The 15,997-nt window shown below is 44.9% G+C and overlaps 1 protein-coding gene across 11 annotated transcripts in view; it reads left to right on the forward strand.

The window, feature by feature from the left end:
* INSR (insulin receptor) overlaps positions 1 to 15,997 on the forward strand; it is a 130,934-nt gene that overhangs the window by 97,420 nt on the left and 17,517 nt on the right. For 9 of the 11 annotated variants that reach the window (XR_016391518.1, XM_089905549.1, XM_089905554.1 and 6 more), the window contains 5 exons: positions 126 to 327; positions 2,495 to 2,530; positions 7,149 to 7,423; positions 9,027 to 9,166; positions 14,016 to 14,175. Coding sequence is in view for 10 of the 11 variants with exons in the window: in XM_089905549.1 (XP_089761675.1) it covers positions 126 to 327; positions 2,495 to 2,530; positions 7,149 to 7,423; positions 9,027 to 9,166; positions 14,016 to 14,175 (813 nt within the window). In the remaining variant the exon portion in view is untranslated. The remainder of the gene's footprint in view (positions 1 to 125; positions 328 to 2,494; positions 2,531 to 7,148; positions 7,424 to 9,026; positions 9,167 to 14,015; positions 14,176 to 15,997) is intronic. The other 2 variants (XM_089905551.1, XM_089905550.1) reach the window with 1 other exon arrangement.

Raw genomic sequence — 15,997 nt, forward strand, 5'->3', positions numbered from 1 at the left:
GAACCAAGACCCTGGCCCCGAGCTCTGTCCCCTGTGCCCAGCAGCTCTGAGAAGGCCCCCTTTGCTCTGCGTGTATGTATGTGTGTAGTGGGGTGGAACTTGAGCCCCGCTCTGGCTTTCTCCAGGGTTGAAGCTGCCCTCCCGGACCTGGTCTCCACCGTTCGAGTCTGAGGGGTCCCAGAAGCACAATCAGAGTGAGTACGAAGAGTCTGCCGGTGAATGCTGTTCCTGCCCGAAGACCGACTCTCAGATCCTCAAGGAGTTGGAGGAGTCCTCATTCAGGAAAACATTCGAAGATTACCTGCACAATGTCGTCTTCATCCCCAGGTCAGCATTTGTCATTGGCTTGGGGTCTGGGGTCCTTATTTAGGGAACAAGATGAAGTGCAGACGCAGAGGGTGGGCAGAGTCCACGCTGAGCCACTTCCCTGGAGGGAGGGAGAGATCTTGCGATTTCAACAGCTACCGTACCAGGAAGAGTGAATAATCGCCAAAAAAGGTGGAGGGGGGTGTGTTTTAAAAAACTCAATCTTTGCTTTCTTTCATTTATTTTTGGCTGCGTTGGGTCTTAGTTGCAGCACATGGGATCTTTGTTGAGGCATGCGGGCTTCTCTGTAGTTGTAGCATGCAGGCTCCAGGGCGTGTGGGCTCTGCAGTTATGGTGCACGGGGTCCAGAGCACGTGGGCTCTGTAGTTTGTGGCAAGCGGGCTCTCTAGTTGAGGCGCGTGAGCTCAGTAGTTGTGGTGCACGGGCTTAGTTGTGCCACGGCATGTGGGATCTTAGTTCCCTGACTAGGGATCGAACCCGTGTCCCCTGCATTGTAAAGCGGATTCTTTACCACTGGACCGCCAGGGAAGTCCCTGAAGACATTGCTTTCTGATGTCTCATGAACTCTTTACCCCAGCCTCTGGCCTCATTCTGAGTTCTGAAACGATCTCCATTAGATTACCAACAATTGATTATTATCTAATAGATGATTATAGATAATAATCAATAATCGATAGATTCAATTATTAGATTATATGACCGAGAAGTGCCTGCCTGGCCCCATGCTTGATTTGTGGATGAGTCTCAAGCTCAGTGCATTCTCTTTTTAAAATCTGTGTAACCTTCTTACCCTTCCAGAACTTTCCATGACCTCTTAAAAACTCCGGAGCTTCTCCTATTTAAATATTTTTCCTTTAGTGAGTGAAGGGGCTTGCTTGCTGATGTACTTCTGATCTACAGAGAGGGCTTGCCTTAAAAATGATTCTGTTTTTTTCATACTTCTTTACCTTTCCTGCAAGCAGAGACACTTAGGTAGAATGCAAATTTCTGTGGGTCACGGGTTAGTTTACCTCTCTCGGTTCCTCAGTTTATTCATCTGAGGAGTGGAGAGAAAAGTAGTTCCTGTTTTTTAGGATTGTGAGATTATACGAGTGATATGGGGATTCTCAACCTTGGCGCTATTGACATTTGGAGCCAGATCATTCTCTGGGGTGGGACCATCCTGTGCGTTGTAGGATGTTGAGCAGCATCCCTGGCCTCCACCCACTAGATGGCAGTAGCACTGCATCTTATGAGTTCATGAATTTTTACAGTAACCCACTGAAGCACTTGCCATCTCCTTTTTAGGGGTCCAAAGCCTGTGGTTTTGTTTGTTTTTTGCTTATGAATGACTCTGCCCAGGTTTTTTTGTTTGTTTGTTTTTTTGTGGTACGCGGGCCGCTCACTGCTGTGGCCTCTCCCGCTGCGGAGCACAGGCTCCGGACGCGCAGGCTCAGCAGCCATGGCTCACTGGCCCAGCCGCCCCGCGGCACGTGGGACCCTCCCGGACCGGGGCACGAACCTGCGCCCCCTGCATCGGCAGGCGGACTCCCAACCACTGCGCCACCAGGGAAGCCCTGCCCAGGTTTTTAATCAAATGTGTGCTGAGGGCTTTCAGCTGCCCCTCCCTCTCCACACTTGACCTCCCCCTCCCGCCATGGACTTCACCAGAAGGCTACTCAGAAATGTCCAATACAATTGGCCATTTCCAAAGTATATCGACACCCCCCACCACCACCACATTTACATCAGGATAAAACAAGATTCTAAAATGCGTCTCTTCAAAGGCCCAGCAATGCTCCTGGGAGAGGTTTCCCCAGAACCATCAATATATAACATTTCTTCTTTTCTCTTTCTTGCATTCTTATCTGGCCCTGAGTCCAAAAGACCACTAAATGGCACAGCCCAGGCCTGGAGGCAGTTACTGTTTTACCTGTTAAAACACTGCCAGACTTTAGGATAATGGCTGAGTCAGTTGTGAGGTTTAAAAGTGGTGTTAAGTTTGACATCCCATGGGAATCCCAGATGACCAGGTCTCGGGGGGGGGGGTGTTTTCTCTGCTTCCCCGCTGCCCCCCAGCCCCTAGCTGTGTTCTCCACATCTGCTGGGGAAGGTGTGGTTCAAGTGATGGGAACAAGTGGTCCATGGTCCAGGGCTGTCCTCAAAGCGGCTGGTTTTGTTTTCACAGAAAATCCTCTTCAGGCCCTGTTGCCGAGGACACTAGGTACGACTCACCTGTGGGACGTAGGCGTGGCCCGTGGTGGCTGCACAGCGCGGGGCCAGTGGGCCAACGGGTCAGGAATCATGTTGTGCCCCTTTGAGACCCCAGGGGGCTTCTGTGGTTTGATGCATGCATCGCTCAGCTCTGCCGCGACCAGGCGCTTCACAAATTCACACGTTAAGTGCCTTCACCCCGAAATGGGATCTGGGCGTGAATGTGGGGGGAAAAATCCTAACTAACACACTCTTACTAAAACATAGAATCGAGGGCGTACTTTCTGGGCACCTCCTAGGTGCCGCCCATTTTTTCCTCCATGCATTTACTAACTACACATTTATTTATCTAGCTGCAGAACTGTGCCCGGTGCCCAGAGTCGAAACCACTTAGCGACAGGTAGTGGGGAAGGCTGACCCGGGAGCGGAACATTTTTATTGGGGGTGACAAGTGCGGGATGACAGGTGTGAGTGAGCAGAGGTGTGCCGAGTCCCTCAATTCCACTGAGGATAGTCAAGGATGCTCGCCTTTGACGTGTGTCTTAAAGAATCAACTATGCTTCAATATTAAAAAAAAAAAGAAAAGAAAAGAAAAAAAGAATTAAGCAGGAGGCGTGTCCTGGAGGAGAGTACAGGCAGAGAGAACTTGGGGAAAGGCAAGTCGGTGGAAAGAATCCTGGACTCTTGGGAAGAACAGGGGAGACTGGAAAGGCAGGATAGGGGCCATGCGGAGGGACTTTATTCTTCCAGCAGAGGGTTTATTTATTTATTTTTAGGCCGTGTGCGGTCCCGATCTGCCCTCTAGTGGTCATTAGGAATATAATCTGTAGCAAAGAAAGGTCTAGAAATTTGAGGCCTTGATCCAGACGAGAGTTTATCAGTGTCAGACCTTTTGACATTTGGGGCCAGATCATTCTCAGTTGGGGGGACTGCCCTGTGTATTGTAGAATCATGAGCTGTATCCTTGGTCTCTACCGCTTTGAAGCCAGTGTCACACCATACCCCAAACAGTGACAACCAAAACTGTCTCCAGACAGGCCAAATGTCCCCTTGGTGGTAGGACTATGAGCAGAGTCACTCCTGGTTGGGAACCACTGGTCTACTGTGAGATTGTGGGATGATAAAGTGCTGTGTATGTAGGGAGAGAGAGAAGTCAGTTGATGCTTTGTCATGGGGGTGTCTTCCATGACCACGTGGTCTTTTTGGGTATAATCCTTCTAGTGTATGCATATTTAGCCTGTTCGAGGCCATTTATGTTTCCCTTTGTTCAGATATCAACTTCTCAGTGGTTATTCATGAGGCCCCAGTGTCTCTGTCATATTTGGAAGGCCCATCTGTGCTTGCACAGAAATGTTCTGAACCTTGCTAATATGCGTGCATCTTTGGTTCAATAGCTTTGGTTTCCGTTCAAGAATGTCATTGGTCTTTTCACACAAAAAAGACCACAAAGAAAACCTTAGTGAGTACTCCCGAAGTAGGGTTTGATTTCTGACTACAGCGCAATAAAAACTAAAGGTAAACTTCAAAAGATTGAACAGAAAACTCTACTTCCTGGTGATTAAAAGTGGATCACTTAGACTTCTGCTGGGTGAAAGTCGAAATGGAAACTTTCATTAAAAACCGTTTGGAAAATAACGGAGACGTGAACATCACATACCTTCACTTGTAGAATATTGCCAAAGCTGGACTTTGTTGCAAATTAGTAGACTTAAATGGTAAATTAAGAAAAAGCTTTAAAATGTAAGATATAATGTATTAGGAAGGGAGGGGAAAATCAATATAGCTTAACTTGTGGTAAATGTAATCAAAGGGAGATACCCACAAATAACTAGAAGAAGGTGATGTAAAACTGAAGTCTGACAAAGATTTTACTATGTTGCAGTCTATGGATAATCATGAGCTATTAGATTTGAAACTTTCAGAGAGTTGAGAAATTTTAACTTGTCCAAGCTAATGCAAGAAGCAGCAGAAAGATATCCTAATAACCTTGGGAAAAGACTTTAAAAAAAAGTGTCAATTAATTTCTTCAAAAAAAAAAAAAACAAGACCTCAGGCTTGGAGAGTTTTCTAGTTGAGTTCTTTCACACTCTCAAAGAGCAACTATTTTCTGTAATACAGAAACTTTTCCAGAGCATAGAAATCTATGGAAAATCTTCCCAGTTCATTTGATAAAACTAACATAGAACCCCTTAGCAGAACCTGACAAAGATGCTATGTTGAAAGAAAACCCAGAACCAGCTAATATGGGATTTTAGATCCACATGTCCTAAATAAAACACTGTGCTGGCAATATCATTTATCTCACAATGCAAGGATGGTTCGAGATCAGGCATTCTGCTAATAGAATCTAATTCATTAAGAGGTCCAGTGAGGAAAATCACAATAATATCATTCAATAACATTTATTAAAAATTATTAATTTAGAGAAAGGGAGGTGGAGAGGCCTTTTATAAAACTAGGAATAGAAAACTTCTGCAACAAGATAAATATTACCTAGATGAAACCAACAGCTGAGCTAACATCTTTCTTAAAACTATTCCTGTTAGCTTTGGAAGGAAGCCAATCTCATCATTACTAAGGAACATTTCTCTGGGTATCTAGCCAATGCAGTAATACAGAAATTAGAATTGTAAGGAATGGATTGTGGGAAATAAAATCATTGATATTTTCAGGTATTCTAGTGCAAGGGTAAGCAGACTACCTGTTTTTGTCAATGAGTTTTATCGGAATGTAGCCACGCCCATTTGTCTACATTGTGTCAATGGCTGTTTTCAAGCTGCCATGGCTTGAAAGCCATTGGAAGTTGAATAGTTGTGACAAAAATCACATGTCCCGCAAAACCCTAAATATTTACTATCTAGCACGTATGGGAAAAGTTTGCTGACCCTTTTTCAAGTATGTTCCTTGAAAACCTAAGAAAATCAACCCTGAAACTCTTAGAATGAGAGTTTGGGAAAGTAGGTACAATAGAAAGAAACAAAAACGCAGTAGATATACTAGCAACAATTAAAACATAAATCAGGGGAAAGGTCCCTTTCATGATTGCCCTAAAACCTTAGTAATCCCATCTAAAATTAGCTGTAAAGGAAAAAAAAATTATTTAAATTGCTGAGATATAAACTTACATAGATAAATGTGAAAGATTCTTTCAAATCATTTCAAGAAAACTCACTGGCACACAGCAAACCAGGGTGAATCGATAAAGGATTAATGTCCTTTGTGAATGAACAGCTCAGGAATAGGAATGAGGAAGGCCCTAGAACTTCATAGAAAGGATGGGCAAAGGGTGGACAGATCCTTAGTGAAACACAAAAGAATCAATGAAGGACAGAAGACTTTACACTCAGCAGGACACAGAGGTGCAAATAAAGCAGTAGAGTAATGCTTAAAAAATTTCTCTCCTGAGGTTGAAACTATGAAAAAGAAAAATCAAAACAAAACAAAAACTCCTTTTAACCCTCAACGTTGCCGAGATCATCCTGATGTGTAGTTTCGTGCGTCACTGGTGAGACCACAGTCAGTACAAAGGGTCTGGAGGATAGAAGTTTAGCCGTACGTGCAAAGAGGCATAAGCTAGTAATTGCTCGTCTCAGAATCTACTTCTAGGAACTAATCAGACAATCAGATGGTGATCAAATTAATATTTATCATAACAAAAAATTAAGAATATGCTTACATTAAAAAATAAGACGACGGCGAAGTAAATTATGGCTCACGTATGAAATGGAATATTCTACAGTTTTCCAGGTTTTCTGCAATGAGCACGTGGTACTTTCATAACAAGGAGGGAAAACCTTTACATTGAAAAAGAAAAAATGTAAATTCTGTCCTACTTCAAACATTATGTTTTCAGGGAAATATTTGAGAATGCTTCTAATACAAGTGAGCAAAGTGGATTATAAAACTAGCTTGGTCCCCATCATACCCATACATAATAAAAAAAATTGCCCAAAGGACACAGTGACCAGCAGAATAATGAGTAAATTCAAACTTTCTTTATACCGTTTTTTTTGGATTTATATATTTTTTAGGCTATTAACATTTCTCTTCATCTATCTTTTTAAGGGGGAAAATGTGCCAATCGCATAGACATTTTTTGAGCTACCGTTAGCAACCTGAGTGATAAGATTCTTTTACCAAGAACTGAAGTATAATCACTTAGATTATGCAGGTGTCCTAAAGGGTCATAGGATCAGAAGCATTTCTCCTGATTAAACTGGCGATGTTGTCAAGTAGCTTGGACGATTTGGCAGGGCTTCCTGAAAAGCTAGGCTCTTACACGCTTTCGGCATCTTATTTTTAACACTGACCCTGGCTGGGCTATTAACCTGCAAAATGATAATCTGAAATCAAGCATGTTGAGGGGAATATTGGTGTGTCTCCTATGGATGGTCCTGGAGCCCTTTCCCCCCCTACTCCCCTCTTGGGGTGCACCTGCCTGACATGATGCCTATGAGGGCATCCTGAAAACTGCTCTGGGTTGTAATTCCTGGAAATTAACATTGTAATCCACACTCCCCCTGGAATCTCACTGCACCGCAGTCTTTGGTTTCAAGCCTTTTATTCTCCGGCAACGTTTTTTAAAAGATGGTGATTGCCTGACCGGGTGTGTCCTACTCTCGTGACAGGCCGTCGAGGAAACGCAGGGCCCTTGGTGATGTGGGGAATGTGACAGCGGCCGTGCCCACCATTCCGGGATTCCCCAATACGTCCTCAACCAGCGCACCTACGAGCTCAGAGGAGCACAGACCGTTCGAGAAAGTGGTGAACAAGGAGTCTCTGGTCATCTCTGGCCTGCGCCACTTTACTGGCTATCGCATTGAGCTGCAGGCTTGCAACCAAGATTCCCCCGAGGAGAGGTGCAGTGTGGCTGCATATGTCAGTGCCAGGACCATGCCCGAAGGTGGGTCAGCTCACATCATGGGGACAAGAGCCCCAGGCTGACCAAGGAAAAGCCTTCCACCCTCTAGGCAGCGTATATGTGATTTTAACTTATTTGCCTTAATCATTTTTCATTTTCCCCCAGCTTTATTGAGATGTAATTGATGTATAACATTGTGTAAATTTAAGGTGTACAATGTGTCGGTTTGCTACACTCACATATTGCAAAAGCATTACCGCAGTAGCGTTAGCTAACGTCTCCGTCAGGGCACATAATTACCATTTCTTTTTTGTGGTGAGAACATTTAAGATCTACTCTCTTAGCAGCTTTCAAGTATACAACAGAATATTGTTAACTATAACCACCATGCTGTACATTAGATCCTCAGAACTTATTCAGCTTATCAATGGAAGTTTGTACCCTTTGACCAACATCCCCCCATTTCCCTCACCCTCCCCCCGCCCCTGGGAACCACCATTCTACTCTCTGTTTCTATGAGTTCAGCTTTTTTATCATCCACATATAAGTTAGATCATACACTATGAGTCTTTCTCTGTCTGGCTTTTTTCCCTTAACATAATGCCCTCAAGGTCCATCCATGTTAACCTATATTATTTTGTAATTATATGAGTCATCATAGCCATTATATAAACTTTAGAAAGTACACACAAGCCATAAGAAAAATAAAGTAAAATTAAGGAATACTTATACAGTGTATTAGGGTTCTCCAGAGAAACAGAACCAACAGTGTAACTGAAAGTGGGGTCCGGCTGCTTGCTGCTCAAAAGCCAATAAAGGGGCAAGGTTGGTGGAAAGGAAAATTTGCTTTATTTTGGATGGTGGCAACTGGGGGGTGAGGGGAGGGCGGACACTTGTCCAAAGGCCAACTCCCTCCCAACGACAGTCAGTAAGCAAGAGCTTTTCTAGACGGAGGGAGGGGGCTACATGCAGAAACAGCACAGCCAGCTCTGACCGTCATCTTGAAGTTGGTCATCAGTGGTCTGACCAGCGTCATCTAGATTGTTTTAAGTATGGTTAGTTTTTAGTTCCAGGGTTGGTTTGTTTCCATTACTTTGAGGCCAATTCTTGGAATTGTGGCGGCTTATGTCATGGGTACAGTCTGGTCATCATGTAGTTAACGTGTCCACCTGGCGAGGGTTTCAGTATCTATAAGACAGCTCACAGGATACGGCTCAGCATATTATCTGTAGCCCTTGAGAAGGAACTCAAGGTCCTTGACCTTGCTTAATGACTAAATTCTTATTATTTGGTCTCCTTTGACTGTTTTCCTTTGTTTCTGCATTTTCTCCCTTCTCTGATTAAACTTATTCTTTGGCTACAGTTTTTCCACAGACAAAAGGCAGGCGGAGGACATGGGGGACACAGACCATAGGGCACCTGCTCCATTTCAACAGGAGGTGACATAGATCAATCGATTGATAGACAGACAGACATAAATATGTAGAGAATCCCATGAGACGAGCTCTATATGTCCATTCTCCAATATGGGAAATGGAACACAAGAAAGTTACGTGCCCAGTTTAAGGTCACTCAGCTGCTAAGTGGTGGGGGTGGGATGTGATCCAGGGGCCGGGTCCCTGCCTCTAACCACTGCCCCTTACAGCCAAGGCAGATGATATCGTTGGCCCCGTGACCCACGAAATCTTCGAGAACAACGTCGTTCACTTGATGTGGCAGGAGCCCAAGGAACCCAACGGTCTGATCGTGCTGTACGAAGTGAGTTATCGACGATACGGCGAAGAGGTAAGATCCTTGACGCCTGGGGATGTGCCTTCAAGGCTGTCATTGGTACCTCCTTCTTCTTCTTAAATTCTGGCTCTAGTGCTTCTCTCATTAGGGTGCTTTGTCATGAGGACTCAAAGCCTTGATATATGACTTTCCAGGGAGATGGGTCAGAAATGCCAGCTTACAAATTTTATTGTAGCTAAACTATCCCCAGGACTTACCGTGTGCCCTATGCATGCTAAATGCTTAACACATGGTATCTCATTTATCCTAAACGCTTAACACACGGTATCTCATTTATCCTATTTCCACCATATCTAAGACGTGATAAGAGGCCCTGTTATTCTTATAGAACGCTAAGAGAGGAAGAGCCGTTGCCAATTCTAATTGTAAGATGCGTTGCAATTTCAGAAGTGTCAAAATGTGAAAATAATATGTCTCTCGGGACCAATGACGTGCAATAAATCCTCAGAATAACCCAAATGAGCTTGGTACTGACTGAAGCATCCAGAATTTAAACATGAGGCATCCAAGGTTTATAAGAATAGAGTCAGGATTCAAACCCAAGACTATCTGATGTTCTAATCCAGGGGTTGGCAATTCTTTTCTGTAAAGGGCCAGATAGGAAACATGTTTGGCTTTGTGGTGAGATGGTGTCTGATACTCAACTCTGCCTTTGCATCGTGTAAGCTGCCGTGTAGACAATACGTAAATGAAGGGGTATGGTTGTGTGCCAATAAAACTTTATTTGCAAAAACAGGCAGCAAGCAGGCTGGGATTTGCTGGTCCCTACTCTTAAGCCTGTAACCACTGTGGGGCAGGTCTCTATCCCCAGAAAGGGCTTGGGGTCTACACCTGTCAAGAGAGGCACTGCTGGGGTGTGGACCTGATTAAGGATATTTCTCCCCTTTACTGGGTGACTTCAGGCAGATGTCAAGTTACCTGCCTGAGTTTGACCCGGAGGGTGTACCCTGCCATCAATTGAGCCCTTTGCAATGATCCATTTATACCTCACAATGACCCTCTAAGGGAAAATCTGCTAGTGTCTCCATTTATGGCTGAGAGAATGGAAATTTGGGGAGCTGAATAGACTTTCTCAAGGTCATACACCCAACACTCAAACCCAGATCCTTGGGCTCTGACGCCTGACATCGGCAATTAAGGGTGATTAGGTGGATCAGAGGTCATTTTCTATAAGGGGCCAAGGAGTTAATATTTTCAGCTTTGGGAACCATACAGTCTTGGATCAACTGCTCAACTCTGCTGTTAGAGCTCCAAAGCAGACACAGACAATACAACAATGAATGGGAGTAGTTGTGTGCTAATAAAACTTTATTTACAAAATCAAGCAGTGGACCGGATTCAGCCTGCGGGCCCTAGTTTGCCAACCCCTAACAGAAGTTGTAGCAAAACTGTCCGACTTCTTGGAACTTTGAGGGAGAGTCATCCTGTAACCAGGTGGGCAGAGCTTGGCTTCCGCAAGCCAGAGAGGACAGATGGACCTCTCTCTGTTGATCCTTCCTGGGACCACATCTCTTGATGTCCGAATATTCAGCTTTGATGATGATTTAGAACTGAAATCTGCAAACTATCGTCTGTGGGCCAAATCTGACCCTCGGCCTGTTTTTATATGTCCTGCAGAGCATTGTCAAAAGAAACAAGGAAAACTGTGCACCAGCGTGAGTCCAGGGGCCAAGCCCAGCATCAGTATAGGAGGGGAGCCCTCAGGGGCGTATAAAGAGAGGCATGATTCATAGGGAGCCGTTATTGCAGAGTTGATTTAATATCTTATCCCAATCCCTGTTCTAAGGAAATAATTCAAATTTGGGGTGGCGGTAAAGCTTTCTGCATAAGATTTTCACCACTAGCAAAAAGTACAAGCCACTAGATGTCTGTCCATTGGAGAATGGATACATAGAGGATGGTATATCCATAAAACTCGTGGATGTACAGCCCTTTACAATGATGTTGGGGGTGACCACTGTCCAGTATAATGTAGAGGTTGAGATTACAGGCTCTGGATTTCAGATCTTCCAAGCTGTTATTCTTCATCTTCCACCAGCAGCCAAGAAACACGCCCCCCACCCCATCCAAAGTAGCTTATGACAAAAGTCAGTAGCTTACGACTGACGTAACTGAACAGTCGAAGGAGATCAGGCGCATCTGGATCCAGAATTCCTTTGGATCTGTTTCACCTCAAGGGGTCCTTGCAGTGATCCCAGCAGCTCCTGATCGTCCTGTGATTTTAGTGGTTCCAATCTTCATATCCTCTCAGTGCCAAGCCTAGAGGGAGAGAGAGTCTGTGTCCCAGCATTTCCAGCCATGCTGAGGTCACGTGACACCCAATCGTATGACCATGACAGTGCTGTGTGCTGATTGGCTCAGGCATGAGGGTTTTAAAATAACAGCTTAATTGAGGTACCTTCACATACCATAAAATATACCCATTTAACACATACAATTCAATGATTTTTAATATAGTCACAGCTGTGCAACCATCACCACAATTTCAGAATATTTTCGTCACCCAGCAAAGAAAGCCCACCTCCTTAGCCATCAACCCCCAATCTTCCCTGCTCCCTCCTCCTCCAGCCCCTGGCAATCGCTAATCTGCCTTCTGTCTCCATGGAGACAGGTCTCTGCTACTGAGGCCAACTCATCCCCATTTGCCTGGAATTTCCCAGGTTTGAGCATTGAAGTCCTGCATCCCGAGATAATCTGGGTAAACTGGGACAGTTGTTACCCTACTGGCATTGGACCCAACCCTAACTTCTCGCAGCCGCCTTCAATGGCCTGTCTCTCTCATTCCTGGAGCCCAGGTGTTGCCAGTAGGAATTCTCACCACCAATCTCCACCATAACCTCTGCCCTGCATAGCCCTGGGACCTGCATGGACCCTGATCCTAGACAGACGAGCCCTATTTGCTCTTTAGGGGAACTGAGGGATAGAGGGAAAATTAGGAGTGAGAGGTTACAATACGTTAAAAGAAAAAAAAACTTATAAGCAAAACTGGGCGATTATCTCCATTTTCCATAATTGTCTAGTATCGCTTTGATAAAGTAAAAAGTAATATTAAAAAGCTATTTTTATACCGTTTGTGCTGTTGGGATATGATTTTGCTAGTTTTACAAAATTCTCTCCAGCATTTGGTGGGAGGTCATTTTTTCCCCTTATTTGCTAGTTTAACAGCCAAAATCACCTCTAGCTGCATTGTTTTTGATTCTGCCTCTCCTTGAACGTTGCATTAGAGTCATTTTTCCCCTCACCACTTCCCTTCCCACCTTGGGGGACCCTGGTACCAGGGACCACCCCATCCTGAAAAGAGCATCGATTTTCAGTTTTTGTGCACTTATATCCTTTGCTGCAGTACGTTTTTGCAGTTTTAGCTGTTTTTTTTTTCTCTTGTTTGCACAAACTTCTATAATTGGCTTCGTCACTCTTCATCAGGTTTGCTTTTTTTTTGTTTTGCTTTTTTGGTGTCTATGGAGAGAGCTGCCTCTAGTTCCTTCCAACATGCTCCCTTCTCCATCCCCACCCCTCGAGGTACATGGCCAGCACTGTAGGATGTATTTCCCCTTTATCCCGGATAGCAGCTACCTTTGGTTTCTATATTTGCTTATTTGTCCCTTTCCACTTGGTGACTCATCCTACTTGGAAGAACCTTTGGACTAGACTTCCCCACCCCTGCCGCCAGCCCGATCTGTTTTCTTGCTGTTATTGTCACATGATAAGCACGGGAGTTTTTATGTTTCTCTCTCTCTCCACTCCTTCCTGAAAATTTCCAGTCCAGTTCTCTGCATGCACTATTAGCCTGGAGCTGTTTTGGAAAGTTTTCAAAATTTGGCCGATGTTTGCAAGTTTCGTGGTCGTATTTCCCAGTAAGCCTCACGCCTTTCCTAATAAGCTCTGGGTTTCTTTCTTTTTACATGTTTATTGCTGGGGCATGTATGCTTTAGTTATCTCCTCTCTTCTTGCCAGACGTTTAAGTAGATCGCAACTCTTTTAATGGTGGTAAAATAAATCAAAAGGAAAGGAAGGTGTTTTAAAATTTGTCCTTAAGACATTAAGCCCATGTAACCGGTTGGTTCTTAGGTGATTTAGGTGATCTGGGTCCCTTTTTTCCTGACCTTCTGGAGTCCTGGTGAAAATGCCCCATGGTGGTTTCAAGGAGAGGTTTGGAGCCAGACAGTTCTGGGTTCAAGGGCTTCCCTGCCACTTATCAGCTATGAGATCTGGGACAAATCATTTCAGCTCCCCAACCAGGGGAGGGCAAGCTGTTTATGTAAAACCTGTTTTTGTGCAGCTCGTGAGCTAAGAATCTCTTCCACATCTTCAAATGTTTGAAAAGAATCCAAAGGAGAATAGCATCTCTTGACATGTGTACATTTCTATGAAGTTCAGCTTTCAGCATCCACCGTGTTTTGTGGGCACACAGCCACGTTCAGTTGTTTACGGATGTTATAGATTCAGGATTCAGGATCCATCTCTGGCTGCTTTTCAGCTATGATGGCCGGGTTGAGTCGGTGACAGTGACCGTCTGGCCCCCTTGAAGCCAAAAATATTTACTCTCTGGCCCTTTACAGCAAACGTTTGCCAGACCTCCACCCCAAGCCTCAGTTTTCCTGTTTCTAACATGAGGCTAAGCATGAGGTGGTTATAAGAATTAAATGACGTGATCTGAGCCACAGGCTTGGCTGTGGTTTAGGAAGATTGGCTGTTATCATGTATCAATGATAACCTCTCTGTCTGTGCCTTATCCATAGAGCTAAGGTTCTGTAATTCCTCGAGTCTCAAAGTCGCTTGCCCGTTGCAGCGTTTGTGGCTAACTCCGTCCGTGTCATTTCTGAGTGGGATCCTTGTTTTCTAGGAGCTGCACCTCTGCGTCTCCCGCAGGCATTTTGCTCTGGAGCGGGGCTGCAGGCTGCGTGGTCTGCCACCCGGGAACTACAGTGTGCGAGTTCGGGCCACCTCCCTGGCGGGCAATGGCTCCTGGACGGAAGCTACCTATTTCTACGTCACAGACTATTGTAAGTCTGCACGGCCACTTCGACTGGTAGGGTCTGTGCTTGGTGCTGCACACAGCAGAACGTTTCAAAGGATGGTTGGGGAAGCATGGAGGCTGTGGGTACTGGCTCTGTCTTGACTCCTGGGTCCAACGGCTGCTGCTGTGTGACCAGGGCAAGAGGCATGCCCTCTCTGAGCCTGCACTTCTCCATCTGATCATGGATATAATACTAGGACCACCCCTGGAGGTGAAGGGACGTTTCAATGACATCACGAATGTCAAGTGGCTGGCACAGGGCATATCCGATAAACACATTAGCTCCGGTTACTGGTGTCTTCATCTTTGTTTTTAGATAGGCCATGCCCTCCAAGGGAGGATGTGGGCGCTTATCTGCTCGGCCTTGGGTGTGCTCTTGGCCTGGAGGCAGGAAGTGCTGCCATGGGGTGAGCTGGATACACTGTGGACAGTAGGGTGAGGACAGGTGGGGAGAGCTGAGCTGGTTAGGGAGTGCTTCCTGGAAGTGGTGATATCTTGGCGGAAACTGGAAGAATGTATGAGTTGGGGCAGAAGATGTTCAGCCCGACATGTGGTAGGAACCCAGACACTTGGAAGGAAGGGAGATTCTAGCCCAGGAGGAGTGGGAACTTGGGTGGTGTCAGTGTTCTGACATATAGCACCACAATTCTGATGCTTTCCACTGGAGTTAGCACAGACTCTACAAATTAAAAAGAGCATTGTTCCCACCAAGACTGCCCTCACCTCAGATGCCAGATGCAAGTTTTGGGGGTTCTCCAGGCCACCTGCACTTCTGATTGACTGGCTACAAATTTGGGTGTGATCACAGCCCCATCAGATTTGATCATTTGCTAGAATGGCTCACAGATCTCAGGAAAGTGCTATATGACAATGACAGTTTTATTACAAAGGATGTAATTCAGGACCGCCCAAATGAAGAGCCACATAAGGTGGAGGCTAGGAGGGTCCTGGACACGGCTCCTGTGTCTTCTCCCCATGGAATCAGGACACATCACATCACCTCCTGGTATACTGATGTGTTCACCAGCCAGGAAGCTCCTCTGAGCTCTGGTGAACTGAGTTTTTATTGGGGTTTCACTACACAGATGTGATTGGTTGAAGCACTGCCCACATGATTGAACTCCACCTCCAGCCCCTCCCCCTGTCTGGAGGCCACCCCACCCCTCTAATCACACACTTGGTTTTCTGGTGACCAGCCCCCATCCCGAACCATCTCATGTCTTAGCATAAACTCAGGTATGTTCCAAGGGGATCATCAATAACAAAGACACTCCTAAGACTCAGGATTTTTCAAGGATTTGGAGGGACACCATGAATAAAATTCAAAGGAAAATATCAAAGTGGGAAAAACATTTGTAACATCATTGACAAAGAGTTATATCTTTCATACAAAATGAGTACGTATATATGTCTCCTATGAGTTAAAGACATATGTCCTCACACAAAATAAGCAAAGGATATAAATAACCTATTTAAAAAGAAATAGAAAAAATAGAATATGTAAGGAAGAAAAGGTCCAGCCTCACTCAAAACCACACCAAAAGAAAGAAAAGCGAGTCAAAGTGAGATAGAATTGTTAACTTATCAAATTTGCAAGGTTTTTGTTTGTTTCTGTTTTTTAAGTATGTACTTAGTGTTGTCCAAGAGTGCAGACACACGGACATTCTGTTTCATGGTAGACAAGTCCTAAAATGTAGTCCTTTAATAGTATGTATCAAAAAAGCTTACGAAGGCTTTTACTGTTTCAGCCAGCAGTGCTGGCTCTAGACATTCATCCTAAGGAAATGACCAGAGATGTCCAGAAAAGA

Source organism: Delphinapterus leucas, unplaced genomic scaffold, assembly GCF_059928025.1.
Source record: "Delphinapterus leucas isolate spDelLeu-1000000601 "Yukka" unplaced genomic scaffold, BTC_Dleu_Yukka2 spDelLeu_asBTCV2_sq25, whole genome shotgun sequence".
In the NCBI taxonomy this organism is placed as follows: Eukaryota; Metazoa; Chordata; class Mammalia; order Artiodactyla; family Monodontidae; genus Delphinapterus; species Delphinapterus leucas.